Source organism: Tyto alba, unplaced genomic scaffold (genome assembly GCF_018691265.1).
Source record: "Tyto alba isolate M040663 unplaced genomic scaffold, T.alba_DEE_v4.0 Super-Scaffold_29, whole genome shotgun sequence".
Classification (NCBI taxonomy): domain Eukaryota; kingdom Metazoa; phylum Chordata; class Aves; order Strigiformes; family Tytonidae; genus Tyto; species Tyto alba.
The window spans coordinates 12,304,742-12,319,884 of record NW_024881303.1 but is presented as its reverse complement, the minus strand read 5'-3'; the positions used below and the strand labels follow the sequence as shown (position 1 = coordinate 12,319,884).

Here is a 15,143-nt window from a genome sequence, read left to right as displayed (position 1 = left end):
ATGAGCAGAACGTAAGAGCAAAACATGTTGTAACTAGCAGTGCAGACCCCTAGAAACTAGGTCAGCAGTCACGTTTCTGCCCATGAGAGAAGGGCTATGAGAGCACTGAAGATCGCCAAGGTCTCCCCAGACTGGGAGGACATTCTGGAGATCGGCTCCCAAAACCAAGGGCTACCACACCTTCCTCTTAGGAAAAGCAGAAAGCCAACAGGTAACTAAACACTCGTTACTCTTTTTTTACTACTTAGAGTTAACATCTGCTGGGAAATCGACACTGGTAACAACAGCACTGGTTGCCAGATCATCAGAGGCCAAAGAAAAAGGATGAGGAGGATGTATGTGTGGAGGTGTTGGCAAAGCACACAACAGCTGCAGAGGACCTGAGCGATTTCTTTAATGAAATGGAAATGAAAGCGCAAATCACTAAAACGATACTGGAAGAGAGATTTAACTTAATGCACAAGCAGGCAGATTTTGATGCCTGAAGACTGGCTATGACAAGTAGCAGGGAAATGTAAATGCAGCAGCTGCTAATGGGCATAATGCACAGGCAGGCAGCTTTGACAGCATGTTCTCAGCTGGAAGCTATAGTCTCCAGGGACTCCTTATCGTCCACATCCACCTCCTTCAGCAACCATATAAATGGAGCCCGCAGATTTGCCAACCACAAGCGTGCAACTGCTGGATAATGCTAGCAGTTGACAGTTAGACCCGTGACCAAAGCTGCTACCTGGACAATATGAGGAAACCTGGCTTCTCCAATTCCTGTCACCAACACTTCCACCTACTGCTGAGACACGAGGAGAAAACACAGCTCTCCAAGCCAGGGGCATCCCTCTTTCACAGATCTCCAAACTGCACTGAATTCACCTCCTGATTGAACTTCCACCCCATTTGCACTCCTCATTAATTTCTGTGAGTTTGCCTTGTTTATTTGCCTCTTTAAACACAGACAGCCTGATTTTATTTGTTCAAAAGGATGCTTCATTTTGTCCTTTCATTCAAATGACAACTGTCTGCAAAATTCCTAACAGACTCCCACAGACAAAGAACCAGCCAAGTGCAATGCCAAAGGAAAAGGTACACTACTGGAAAATCACCAACACAGAAAAAAAAAAAAAAAACGCAAAGCTACTCGACATGTTCCTGTTAAAAAATAAATACCATGATGAAATCCAAGGTATCCTAGCAAACCCTGTGAAACCACTCAAATAGCCATTGGATACATGCAGCCCAATAGCCCAAACACCCACTTTTCTAATGTACTGCTGAAGGTATGCGCTGTGTAAAATTCAATGATGCACATGACAGCCTTTACCCCTTCTCTCAGGCCACATGGACAGGTATTACTCAGCTGTTCAGAACACTTGCTAGTCCTTCCAGATGTACCAGCTGATCTAAGAAAAGATACGCACTATTATTTTGGAAGGCAAATTCCAGCAAACATACATCCAGATGAAGCCAGGATACTCTCTGCCCACCTCAGCCTTATTCATGGAAGCCAAAGTGACACCAGGCCCGTTCGATTTGGTGATGCTCTGGGAAGCCACCAGTACTCTGTTCAACGCAACATGGTGAATGTACTTGGTGTTGGATATAGTATTGGTACAGGCGCACAGTGCTGCCTCGGCAGGTAACCCAGTGTGTGGGTCTCTTATTGAGCAGCACTAACTGAAGAGTCAGGCCCAAGTTGTAAAAAAGCATCCTTTTCCCTTAACACTCACAGCTATCAAATGCTGTATTCTGCAGAGAAAGCTGGTTGCTTCTCTTTGCAGAGGCACCTCCTTTCCAAAGGCAAGCAGCCGCTGGAAGAGGGAGGGCCGGAGGGAGCCGCACCTGCCTACTGGGATGGTAACCCAGACCTGGGGCAGAGCCTGCCCCACGCTGTCAGCTAACACTGAGCCCTTCCAGTGCACTTGGACCCACACACTAGCTGGGATATTTTAGCATTTCTGCATAGCAATAGAAGCAGCAAAAATAACCACAAAAAAAAAAAAAAAGAGTGGCTATATGTATATCTAACATCATACACTTGCTCTACTTTTTCCTCTGTTTACCAATTCCTGAACTACTAATAATAGCTAACAAGAATGGTCATGTTACAGAGCATGGAAAGGAAGGCATTTCACAAAGTGAGTCTCCCCAGGATGAACAGTGAGCTGCGGGACAGCAATGAATGTGGAGCTCCTGAACAGTAAAACCAGAATTAACCTCTACCCCTGCTATTAATCAGTCAGATCAGCCAGAATATCTAATGTCAATCCCAATGGATTTTGGACTCATGCTTCCCCAAAGGTTGCATATTCAAACCTGACATGTAAATAATTAAACTTTCTCTATACATTGCCAAGATAAGACAAATAAAGGCTATTGCTATTCAGGGTTCAGTGTAACTATACATAATCTTGGCCCTCTTTCTATCTTCTGAAATTACTGAAAATACAGCCAAAGTCATGAAGACAGCACAAGGAGTAATCACACAGCTGCTGAGGGTTACTGCCTGCACTGGACAAAATAACAACCCTGAACCAGCTACTGGGAGATAACACATACACTGTACAGCAGAGAAAAATCACTCTTCAAGGCCAAGGTTACCAAGTGGGCATTGAAATAGGGTCATGTTTATAGCCAACCACATCACTGACAGACAAACTTGCTGAAGAATAAACTGCAGACAGGACACAAAGTTGTCTATCACATAATATAAACACACACAATTACAGCGCCCATTTTTGAAGATTTACATTTTAACTATAGACCTATATGAAGATTTTCAGTAGAATTTTCATTATGCTGCATTATCACAGGCGTTTGTTATTTTTAATAAAAACTGATTAAGGCAACACAGAACAAACGTGAACTGTTCAAGGCTGAACTGTATGATAATAAAGCATTCCTGTGATAAGGAAATGCACCCTAAGGTCCACTGCAGAAAACTTCCTATTCTCAGACATGAAACTATTTCCAAACCCTGACTTACTAATACCATTCAAAATGTTTGAACTACAAAAAATACATAAAACCTGCTTAGTTTCTACCAATTAAATGTAAAGCTCACAAATGGTCTGTATTTTGAAGGTGACATAAGCGATGTGAACTATGAACTTCAGGATTCATGAAACCATGATGTTTTGAAGTAGGAGGAGAGAAAATATTTTTCCATCTTGTCCAAGTCATGAATTACTAAAATGAACAAACTATATAGATTCAGTAAAAATATTTGGGATCCAACATTTAGTATCAATTAATTGTTCTGGTGAGAAAAAAGTCACCAACCAGGCATCAAGAAGATAATAATCTAAATTTTAGTCTTTCTTGTATAGTCCAGGAGAACATCATATGACTTCATCCAGATGGGACCTGGTTTTTGCAGAAGGAACACTATCTTTAAAAGGTATCTCTTTAACTTAATTATGTTGACTCATATACTATATATAAAAAAAAAAAAAAAAACAACAAACCTTCTTTCTGCTACTAATCATAACTGTTCCGTTATTCATTATGTCAAATAGCACCAAATCCAAGGTCTCGTTTCCCTTTTGCTGCTCAATAAAGTGGTGTTGGCAGCAGTATGCTTTACCACTCATAATTTATTAACCTCGTAGGTGTTTTAGCATGGAACTAAAACCACAGTCCGGAGGCATTTAGCAAGTTATACATGCTGCATATTTTCACGGCAAAGGAGATCCTGCTGTGTTTTTCTTGCCTCCCGTATTTTTATGATTTTTTTTTCCCCTCATGGTAACTGCCAAGCCTCACATATCTTGGAGAGGCATCCTTATTTTGCCCTAACCCTCTTTCTCATATTTTAAAAAGTGTTGCTGTTTATTTATCAAGGAGACATTTAACATACCCTGAAGATTTTCTAACTTTTCCAAATGCAAATAGTAAAGTCCAGGACAGACCCACATACTTGCTATTCCATAGGCTGAAAATAAACATATAACTAGTACAGCAGCCATCGTGTAGGGGAGTCTTGTTGGAAAGCACTGAGATGTGTACATTTATCTCTGGTTGCTCCAGCTACAGAAACAAGATTTTTATTATTATATGTCACTGGAAGTGTTCATAACGATAGCACATTTTTTATGTTTCTAAGAAAACATCATTTATCAGTCAACTTCATATTTTAACACAGTTCTTTTGCATATCACACCAAAAATCTCCAAGATATACTTGAAGGTTCAACAGGAGGCGTATTCCCTTTAACAGTCAAACTCAATCTCAAAGGTCCTTTCCAGCCTGAATGATTCTATCACCATATCAACATGTTACCTAAGTCAGCCAGGAAGCTTTTGTTTCAAAAATAACTTCAAGCAAGAATAGATTTAGAGTATATGACATTATTTAATGCTACTACTAGCTTTATCTTTGTTCCCTCTTTTCCTCTATACGCCCACATAGCCATCAAGAAGCTTTCCAACATTATTCAGTAAGACACAGTGACAGGAACTGAGGAGTATTGTTCTGCTAGGGAGTATTTATAAGGGTAAAGAGGTGTTTCAACATTCAGTAAAGTCAGAAAAAGTTCTTTGCCACTTGAACATCATTCTCATTCTGAAATGTCCAATATAGTGATATATTCCAGCATGTGATGCTGGAAAAGTGAAGATGGAAGATGAGAAAGAATAGAGGACAGGGAAGAAAAGCCCAAAGACTTCAGCCTTAAAAAGTGAATGTAAATCCAAAGGTATTTCGTCTAGAGGCCCACTTCAGCTCAGGCTGGCTGGTGAAATTTTATATTAAGAATAGAGAGTATATGCACTTGCCAATTGTATCGCTGTGAGGTAGCTACACAAAACTGCCTTTAGGACACTGAGGTTGAATAATAGGCTCCTTCCTGCAACCTGAGTGTAAGCTGTACAGGGAAAACTTAACTTATTCAACAACTTAATTGCTTTAAACCATTTGTAATACAGTTGCTGTGATGTCAAGCATCCGGTCACTCCCGGCCTATTACGCGTCGCAGCCCACCCAGATTTTCATTCCTACAGCACTGCCGGCTTCGCCTCTGCCAGCAGCACAGCAGCGCAGCCCCCCACGCACCCGCGCGGCCCCGGCCCGCCGTGGGCTGCCCGACACGGACAGCGGCACCGCGAGGCAGCGCCCCCCCGCCCCGGGGCCTGCCCCGCGCTGCCTGCGTGTGGGGAAGGCGATGGCGGGGAGCGGGCCGCGGGGGACGGCCGAAGCCTCCCGGCGCAGCCAGGGGGAGGGAGGGAAGGGGAAGGGGAAGGAAGGCCGGGGAAGCGGCGCGAAGGCCCCGGCCCGGCCCGGCCCGGCCCGGCCCCGCTGCGCTGACTCAGCCCCGCCAGCTCCCGCCCCTCCCCCCGCCACGTCTCGCGCTTTCTCGCGAGATTCGGCCGCGGTAGACGCGATGTCCTTTGGGGCTCTGGCGGGGGGGAGGGAGACGGAGCCCGGGGTGTTCTGATTGATGGCGGTCGCCGCCAGTAGGTGGGGGGGACGGCGAGGCTTCAGCCAATAGCGTCGCCCCAAAGCGAGCGGCGAGCCAATTGTGGGGCTGGGGGGGCGGGGCACGCCGCTGGCTGATTGATCCCAGCTTTGGCGTTGTTCAGTCAGAGCGAGAACATTCTAGAGGTGAGTACGGGGCAGCCATTGCTGGGGTCCCATCAACCGCCCCCTTCTGCCTGCGCTGCGCGCCGGCCGCCGCCTTTCCCTCCCCCCCTTCCCTTTCTCCCCCCTCCTCCTCCTCCTCCTCCCTCTCCTCACAGGTGTCGCCACTAACGATGCACCTGATTGTGTTTTGCCCGCAGATTGTCCGGCACTGCTGTCCCTGCTGATACCGCCCGCCTCAGGACGCCGGGACCCGGAGGCTGCGGCGTCCGCCTCCGCCTCCCTCTCCGTCTGGATATAAGCGCCCTCACGGCCTTATTCTCTTCGCACACTCGGCTTCGTCGCAGCCCGGGGCGAGCAGCGTTGGGTTTATGTCTTTATTGGACGAAAACGGTGAGTATTGGTACAGGGCTAGGGCGGATGAGGGGATTGAGAGGCGGCTTTGGGCGCTGTGGAAGAAGCGGGCGGGCGCTTTGGGCTGGGGCGTCAGTCTGTTGGTTAAACGGTGGATGGTAGGAGAGGTTTTGTATCTGGGACTTTGATGGGAGGGGGAAGAGAAATGAGGGAGAAAAAGAAAAAGTGGGAGAAAAAAAAATAACAAACCGAAAAACGACCTAAAGCTTTAGTTTCATCCGTTTGCTGATTTTTTTGGGGGGGGGGTTCTTTTTTTTTTTTTTTTTTTTTTTCTTTTTTTCTTCAATCCCCCCCCCCAGCCATGCGACGAGACAAGATGGCGGCGGCTGGGGCCGCGCCTCCCCGGGCTGTGGGTGGGCGGGGAGGGGGCGCGCGGCGCGGGCGGCTGTGGCGCAGTTACAAACCCGCCGCGGGGGGGGCGGTGGAGCGTCCCCCACTAGCGGCTGGAGAACGCATGCGTGGCTGGAGGTGACTCCCCCCCCCCCCATCCCTTCTAGGGCTGACTCAGTGCTTAATTGCTGCATTTATGACTCATCACAAGGCTGAGCGGGGCGGGGAAACGGTGCTTTGAAGGCAGGGAGTCTATTTGCCTTCCCGCTTTTTCCTCTCTGCATAGCATATAGGGGGGGTGGTGCTTGGGATGAGGTGTCCCAGGGACCAGGAGAGGGAGCTTTAGTCTACAGCAGACAAAAGCTGTAATCTGGAAGGAGGGGGAAACCGCACGTTTTGTCTGCGAGCTCATGCTCAGTCACCGAGATCCCCGCTTCCGTCAGTGCTGCAGCAGGTGCGTGGTCAGGTCACACGGTGGGTCTTTTTTAGGCATCTCGAGGAAGAAAGCCTCGTGCTTGAAACAAAGTCCGTGGTGCAGTTTTTGCTGAGGAAGGGCAGAACCGCATCTGGCACATACAAATGCACTCGCTTCTTACTGGAAGCCTGACCGGAGGGACTCAGGCAGTGTGGATCGTACAGACGTGCTCTTTGCATAAATACTAAGAAGGCTATTGTAACGTGTCAACGCTTCTGTCATTAATAATAACATGATGACGTGTCAGAATAACCATTGCCTGTGTCGTCAACCAGTTGTGGCTTAAGTATTCTTACATCTGATTATAGAGACACATGTTAATTTAAATAAGTAAATACTGCTTAAGGCAACTTTAATAATAGGACTCATCCTCCTTCCCCTTCCTCCCCCTTCCCCTAAGAAAAAAAGTCAACTGGAAAAGCTGCTGCACTGCTCTGTACCTCTGCATTGCTAGGCTTTCTACAGTGAAGCAACTTATGTCAGACTTTATCAGGCTTATTGTTAAGTCAAAACTCAACAGAAGCTGCTATGAGAATCCATAAATGAGAGAGAGAATTACCTAATTTTCAACTCTTTTCCACTCCGATCAAAAAAACCTGGTAAGCCATGTAAAAATTATGTTGGGCTACAGATTGCTGTTGCTTCATCTTTCTGATATTTCTCAACACTCTGACAGACTTCGGTTTATGTGATAGGTTCATGCCATAAAGTGGAATTTGAAACTGTTTTCCGGATCTTTCTCCTGCAGCTTGAAACGTATCACATAACCCTTGGTGCAAGAGCCACTGGTGTACATAACATGGAGCAGTGTTTCTTTCCCTGCCTTCTTGATTGCAGTACTCCTTCAGGAGTTAATAGTACAGAAAATAGTCTTAATCTGTGTTTTGAGTAAGAAAGAAGAGGGTGGAAAACTCTGTGGTATAGTTGAGGAAAAGTTACTTAGCAGTGCAATTCAAGGCTGTTGTTTTTAGTTCTACAAGTTGAAGAAAACCATAGCATAAAGAAGGTATTTTTTTTCTTCACCCTAAATATAGTCTCTTACATCGCTGTCTAGCAGTTGGTGCACATCAATATAAACTTGATTTCTTTTCTGTTTATTAACACTTGCAGAGCTGTTGCGCAGCCACTGGTACCTGTATTGGGGAAACATAGCATACAAGCAAGAACCTTACAGCCTCAGTGGCGAAAATTTTTTCATGTCAGAGACCGAGAACTCTTGCAGTCGTTTATGTCATCCCGTCTTCTCCAGACAGAAGATACCAAAAAACTGCAATCAAAGATCTCTTCATCTTATTGATAAAGCTACTAATAAGGCAAAATGTCTGTCAACGTCAACCGCAGTGTTTCAGATCAGTTCTATCGCTACAAAATGCCCCGTCTGATTGCCAAGGTAACTTACTAACCGGTAGTGGTAAATAGGTAGTGTTTTACACCAGTTGCCCTCTTGGTAGAGGGAGAGATGTGTGAAGTAATGATGATGTTTAGCCAGTCAAAGAGCAAGGAGGATGCTTGCTCCTTTCTGTCCAGACTATCTGTACATTAACTTGTTCTTCTGTGACAGTAAATTCCAGAGCAGAACTTTTATGTAGTGAAATGGGGAATACGCTGGGTTTGGCTGTTGCAGTCACTTACTCTTAAAACGCTTCTTTTTCCTTTTAGGTGGAGGGCAAAGGAAATGGAATAAAGACGGTTATAGTCAACATGGTTGACGTTGCAAAGGCGCTTAATCGGCCTCCAACGTGTAAGTAGTCTGGAATGACAGAACTTTTTTTATATTTCCATGTTTTTGTGTTGAAGTGGTAGTTTTGAGTAGCTAACACAGCATTAATACTGTTCTTTCAAGATTTTTAAGAAAGAAATGTGATTATCCCAGGGTGAATAGTGAACATATAAAAGCAGTGGCGTATTTACTTGCTGTTGAAAAAACACAAGTGAAGATAAGAGGGCAGTGATGGTTGTTACACTTTCTTTACAGATCCTACCAAATTTTTTGGTTGTGAGCTGGGAGCACAGACCCAGTTTGATGTTAAGAATGACCGTTACATTGTCAATGGATCTCATGAGGCGAATAAGCTGCAAGACATGTTGGATGGATTCATTAAAAAATTTGTTCTCTGTCCTGAGTGTGAGAATCCCGAAACTGATCTGGTGAGTGTGCTCTATTACTGGTAGCACTATGGAAACACTTCATTAGATGTTTATGGAAGTGGTGTGAAGTTAATAGCTGACTTGGATATCTGAAGAGACAATCCAGTACACGCGCCCCCCCCACCTCCTTGGAAACATTTTACACTTAATACAGTTCAGAACTTCAGAGCTAAATTGCCACCTCTAAACTTGTTCTCTTGGGCATCATACAAAATACCTAGATCGCTGGCTTACTCCTGTGCAGATGATAACGTAAGCATCAGGTTTAGGCTTTAATACATAATTTTTCTGTAAGTGTATGTTAATTGGAGGTTATTCTCTTTTACAGCATGTCAATCCTAAGAAACAAACTATAGGTAACTCTTGCAAAGCCTGTGGCTATCGAGGCATGCTTGACACAAACCATAAACTCTGCACGTTCATTCTCAAAAACCCACCTGGTAAGTGTGTTTCCTTATTTTGTGGGGGTAAAGGGAACTTCCTCTCAGTAAGTGGAAAAATAGCTCACATGTAATTACAGTGTGCAAAGGATCCAGCATACTCCCAGAGTATGTTTGTGGGTCAGGATGAAGTAGCTGTGTTCATAGTTTCAATGTGAGCAGTTTCACCCCTTGTGATCCTGTGTCCTTGCAAGTAGAAGTGGATTTGTCTATGCAGGACAAAACTTAAGAGGAGGAAAGCTAGGCAGCTGAGGCTCATGGCAGTTTTCCTTTTAAGTCAGCATGAAGTAGAAGGGTAGGAAGTAAAAGTAGTATAGTAAATGCTTATTGTAGTGTACTTGTTCTGTGCAAGCAACACTCTGTAGTAAGCATCTAGTTGCCTGCTGCAATTTAAGCTTGCTAGAATAGAAAAGTCTAACCTATTCCAGGGGTCTCTGCTTTATGAGATCACCTGTTATATAGACTTGGACAACCTTAATTATTGATGAAAACTAAGAGTTTTTGCTGGAACCAGGGTTTTCCCCAGTGGATCTACATCTGTTCTAAATGTATGTGGGGATGGGTACTATGTGTAACTTTTTGCTAATAAAGGCATCCAAACCCCCTTGGGGATTTGGCAGAGGTGCATTAGTGCAGGGACTTTTTAGCTGTCTCTAGTTCGTAGAATAAGACATTAAAATTCACTTGCAGAAAGTGGTGACACTGGTACAGGAAAGAAAGAAAAGGATAAGAAGAACAGAAAAGGCAAGGACAAAGAGAATGGTTCTGTGTCCAGCAATGAGACACTTCCACCCCCACCACCAGAGGAGATTACTCCTCCACAGGTTGTGGTAAGTGGGAAGGAAAAGTGGGAAGATGGGAGGGTGCGGTGTCTTGCTCTAATCTGAAATGAAATCACTGGTGTTCCTTGCAAGTCAACATTGCGCCAGAAGTTCTTACTGTATCCAGAACTTCACTGCTGGCATACCCTTTACAGTCAGGGTCCCTGAAATGGAGTATCTTAGGAGTGTACTGGATAGTGGCAAAGCTGCACTTTGGGTAACTGTACAGATGGCTGCAGCTATGCCTGGCTTCCGTTACTTCTTTCCCACGTCTGCCCTTTCTCCATCATCTTTGGCTTCCAAATCATAATGTAACCCATTCTTCAGGGGAAAAACCGAAGTACCTGTTTATAAAAATGCTCTCAAATTTTCATCTAGAAATCCTCGCTAAGCCTGTAGTAATGTCATGCAAACCTTTTTGGTTTTTTTCTTAGGAGGAGGAGGATGATGATGATTGGGGTGAAGACACCACAGAAGAAGCCCAGAGGCGTAGAATGGATGAAATCAGTGACCACGCAAAGAACCTCACACTTAGTGAAGACCTGGAAAGAACAGTGGAGGAGAGGGTCAACATACTATTTGATTTTGTGAAGGTGAATATTCTCTGGTTCTTTGCTTGGTAGCTACTCCACTGCAGCTGTATAAAACATCGGTGTGGAGACCAAGTGCAAGCTTCTGCCAAAGTACTGGTTCCACCAGTGGTGGGGAAGGAAGCAGTGCAGTAAAACGTTGGCACAGACCTCGGTAGCTTAAAAACATTTCTGTCTGTTCTATCCTTGTAGAAAAAGAAGGAAGAAGGTGTCATTGATACTTCTGACAAAGACATTGTAGCAGAAGCAGAGAGACTGGATGTAAAGGCTATGGGCCCCCTAGTTCTCACTGAAGTCCTTTTCGACGAAAAAATTCGTGAACAGATAAGGAAATACAGGCGTCACTTCCTTCGTGTAAGCAGTGTCTTTCTGTACCGAGTGTGATAACTTGGGTTGGCTTCTTGTAGCAACTACTATGGAGAAGGCAGCTTTTTGTAGATGGCTTTGGTTTTAGATACTCCCTTAGCTAGGGAGAATTGTCGGGAGGGATAGTGTGAGCTGTTGTAAGCTTTGCTGTCACATTGAGTTGAGAGTAGACACAGCAGCTCTTCCTGGAAAAGGAAAAAAAGCTAATTTAATTGGTTTTCCCACAATTCTAGTTCTGCCACAACAACAAGAAAGCTCAGAGGTACCTTCTCCATGGCTTCGAGTGTGTGGTAGCCATGCATCAGTCTCAGCTTATTTCTAAAATACCGCATATTTTGAAGGAGATGTATGATGCAGATCTTCTGGAAGAAGAAGTCATCCTTGGCTGGGCAGAAAAGGTAAGAGGTAGTACTTCACATACTATCGAAGTACCTGAATGTAGTATATACATCTGGTTTCTCTGTTCTGGTGTAATGGCTTGGGCAGATGTCTTTAATCTGAGAGACGTTATTGCCTGGGAGAAATGTCTCTTTCAAAAATAGGCTGAGGCAGTAAGGTGAGGTTAGAGTTCCAAGGTAGGCTCTTAATGTATTTGGCTGTGATCTGATGTAAATTTCTTCAGCGTTTGAGCAGAGTCTGTGTATTTCTGTCAGGCCTCAAAGAAATATGTTTCAAAGGAGCTTGCCAAAGAAATCCGTGTCAAAGCAGAACCATTTATTAAATGGCTAAAGGAAGCTGAAGAAGAATCTTCCGGTAATGAAGAAGAGGATGAAGATGAAAACATAGAGGTAAGAAAGGCTCGCTTACTGTAAACAACTCCAAGGTTGTGCTGTTCCTGCACACTTGAGGCTTGTACTTTGTCTTGGTGTGCTTTAAAAAGGCTGGCTTCATCTAGTACTGTGCAGGTGGAGGAGCAGCTTGTTCCTGATGCTTTGTCAGAGCGTGTTGGCCACGCAGCCACTTGTCTGTAAGCTCACTTCTGTATCGGTGTGGGTGTAGCTTAAGCGCCAAAGACTTGCTGTGGAATGATACAGTCTCTTGCACAGTAGTAGTTGGTGTAGTGGAAGATGGAGTGATCCTGTGCATCAAGCCTCGTGCTTCAGAAGAGCTAGTGCGTGTATATTGGGAAACTGATTAAAGAACAAACGGCTGTTTTCCTCACAGTTTCAGCCTAGGTAAAATCTTGCTAGCCACACTCCAGCTGACTGTGGCTAGAACTTCTTCTGCATGTGGGTTTCTGGTTTGTTCTCAATAGTACCTGCTCTTGTTCTTGCCTGTGATAACCCGCTTTCTACAGGCACACGTGTACCTCTGCCTTCTAAAGACTGATGTTAAGGTGTAGTTGTAATTTCAGCGTGCCTGAACTCAACTTTCCAGTACAATATTAATTCTCATACCAGGAGGTGCTGTGCAGTGCATTGCAGAACACGGAGCTTACGGCAATAGATGGGAGGGCTGTTGAGCGGGCAGGTGTTGCAACTCCTGATGTTAAAATTATTATAGTACTCAATGCCAGTAGATGCTGTAGTAAAAGGTTCTTGTCTCTCCACAGGTGGTGTATTCTACAACTGCCAGTGTACCTAAAGTTGAAACTGTGAAGCCTGCAAACAATAAAGATGACGATATCGATATTGATGCCATTTAAAGTGATGCAACATAGCTTCCTGCATAAAAATGCAAACTTCTCTGCATTTTCTGCCAGAAGTGTGACTTGTATGTGCACAAGCTGAAATGGCTTAACATCCTGCTACTCTTTGTACTCTAAAATGTATCTTTTTACTGTGACTGGTCTTGTGTAACTAAGCCTAATACCAAGGAGTCAGCACATCGGTGAACTGATCTAGTTTGCAACTGGCATGTTCTATTTTGTTTTTCTGACTTGTGTTGGACACATACTTGGAGCACATTTATACAGTTGTGGAAATAAAGGATTTGGTTTTGGTCAATCTTCAGTTGTGACTGTGAACTCCCTTATTTCTTTTCCAAGTAAGTATTTACACAACTTGGTGAAATGTGCAAGGTATGAGACAAAACAACGAAAAACGCTTCAATGAGGCAAAAAATACCCTTGGCTTGGAGGCTGTTGGAACAGTGGAGATTTGAAACCTGGGCAGGAAGCAGTGTTGAGTAAAGCAGAGTGTGCAGATGCCAGCTGCTTCAAACAAAGGCACCTGTCTGGGTTCTGATCCTTGTAACAAAGTACTGCAGGTGCTCACTAGGTAAGTTGGGTTTGGGTTTTGTTTTGGTTTTTGTTCGAGGTTTCAGACTAGAGCTGAGGTCACAGGCACCCTAGAGTGATGTGCACTGCTGTGGAGAAGAAGGGGAATCCTGCCCGTGCCTGATCCAGGGAGGGGACGGCAGCACCTGAAACCGACCCGTGTGGCTCAAACGGAGTTTAGATCCTGAAGGCCAGTACAGAGGTACCAGCTGCCTTTAGATGAACCAGGCTTCTTTGTGCTGTTACTAAAGTTGGGGAACTGGTGTGACAGGGTGAGCAACGGGTTTGGGCCTAGGAGGGAGGGTCAGTGCGGGGGTGTTCTGCTGCCCTTCACAGCTTTCTGCTCTGGAAGATACCAGAATGGCAAGGGAGTGATGATGTTGGGTTTTTTCATTGTGAGATTGAGTATTAGGAGTTGTGAGAGAATGAGGCTCCAGGGCACAGTGAGCTGCTGCTTCTAGTCAACTTATTCTAGCAGAACTTACAATTGGGTGGAAGGGAGGATTTTGATTTTTGTTACAATAGTGGTGACTCGAGCTGCAGGTTTTCCTCTCCGAAACAGTGGGGTGTAGGTCTGTGAACTTGCTGTGCTGTTGCAGGTGGACCTGGCATCAAATTGTCACTTGGCACCAGTGGATGTGGTAAATGGCATTGGGAGTGAAGCCATGAAGCAGGTGAAAGAGTTCTTTCATTTTAGACGGGTGTTTATTGCAGCAATACAAAAACATTATTTTAAACTTAAGTACAGGTTTATTTGTTTGGGGTTTTTTCTGTGAAAGAAGGTTTGTATTTCAAAAGTATTTGTCAATTTTCATGCTGCTTGGGAACCTGGAAGATGAATTACTGATGCCCATGCGAGCTCTGGTGCAGTCACACGCCTCCCCCGAAGAGCTGAGCGCCCCTGTTGCAGCCTGCCCTGCGCGGGGGTTATTGATCCTCGGGAAGAAAGCCCAGCTGACAGCGCTGTAGCTGTTAGAGCTGCTGATTTTTTTCCCTGTACTGTTGCAGAAAACGAGTGGGATTTGGTTCACGTAGGTGGCAATTAAGAGACTGGAACCTGTGGAACTTTTTTAAAGCAGAAGGTTTAGAACTTCAGGGGCGCTGACAGAAGCTTGAGAGGGAAGTGCTAAAACCACGGCTTAGTTGGCGGGAAGGTTTTAACGCTGGGCTTCCCCCTGCATTGTGCCAACAGGTTGGGCATTAGCACCATCCGGACAGTGAAATCAGTATCTCCCAGTTCTGTTGATGTTTGGGCAGAGGTTGGAGTCGGCTTCGCCTTTCTGAGCCACGTCCCTGCTTGGGGCAGGGGGGGAGCGAGGGGGAGCCCTGCTCTGGCCCAGGGCTGCACCCCAGCTGCAGCGCTGAGAAATGCTGCCCCGGGAGCCCTGCGCAGCGGGGGCAGGACCCTCTCCTGGCTCTCCCAGCCTGAGCTGGGCTAGTGTGGCTCAGCGCCCTTCCCCGGAGTAACCAACGGGCTGCTGCCCGGTGCCGGTGTGCAGATCCGGGGGGTCGATGCCATCTCCAGGGGGTGAGCAGCAGGTTTCTGGCTGAAGCGCGTGTTGCGTGGTGGTGGCTGCTGCCAGCTGTGATGCGGTGAAGTTTTATTTAGGCTGCAGTTGGTTTCATTTTAGAGCAGGTTTAATCATAATTGCAGGCTGCCACCGGAGGGGATAATCTCTTTTTCCACTCCAAAACATAGCCACTAGTAAGACAGGCCTGTTCCTTCCAGTAGGGAAACTAGGAAATAAACCCACCAAAAAAAAAAAAAAA

At 45.4% G+C, this 15,143-nt stretch overlaps 1 protein-coding gene and 1 non-coding gene across 4 annotated transcripts; both read left to right on the top strand.

Annotated features, from left to right (window-relative positions):
- The first annotated feature begins 5,492 nt into the window (after positions 1 to 5,492).
- On the top strand, positions 5,493 to 13,107 carry EIF5 (eukaryotic translation initiation factor 5). Of its 3 annotated transcripts, XM_042798983.1 has the most exons (12): positions 5,493 to 5,595; positions 5,772 to 5,964; positions 7,901 to 8,180; positions 8,450 to 8,531; positions 8,766 to 8,938; positions 9,267 to 9,378; positions 10,069 to 10,208; positions 10,634 to 10,792; positions 10,982 to 11,143; positions 11,389 to 11,553; positions 11,809 to 11,943; positions 12,708 to 13,107. In XM_042798983.1, exons 3-12 carry the CDS (start codon positions 8,109 to 8,111, stop codon positions 12,798 to 12,800), a joined length of 1,293 nt encoding a protein of 430 aa, XP_042654917.1. In that variant the 5' UTR covers positions 5,493 to 5,595; positions 5,772 to 5,964; positions 7,901 to 8,108; the 3' UTR covers positions 12,801 to 13,107. The 3 variants fall into 3 exon arrangements, with proteins under 3 accessions (XP_042654917.1, XP_042654916.1, XP_009969479.1); XM_042798982.1 differs by lacking the exon at positions 5,493 to 5,595 and having other exon boundaries at positions 5,603 to 5,964; XM_009971177.3 differs by lacking the exons at positions 5,493 to 5,595; positions 5,772 to 5,964 and adding an exon at positions 7,212 to 7,389.
- On the top strand, positions 9,728 to 9,851 carry LOC116958881. The gene has a single exon (XR_004405526.1). It is a non-coding gene; the product is annotated as a small nucleolar RNA SNORA28 (small nucleolar RNA).
- Positions 13,108 to 15,143: the final 2,036 nt, after the last annotated feature.

Coding starts and splice junctions, on each gene's coding strand:
- EIF5 (XM_042798983.1), top strand. CDS start 8,109: ATGTCTGTCAACGTCAACCGCAGTGTTTCAGATCAGTTCTATCGCTAC. Junction 10,209..10,633: donor TTACTCCTCCACAGGTTGTG/GTAAGTGGGAAG, acceptor TTTTTTTCTTAG/GAGGAGGAGGATGATGATGA. Junction 11,144..11,388: donor ACAGGCGTCACTTCCTTCGT/GTAAGCAGTGTC, acceptor CCACAATTCTAG/TTCTGCCACAACAACAAGAA.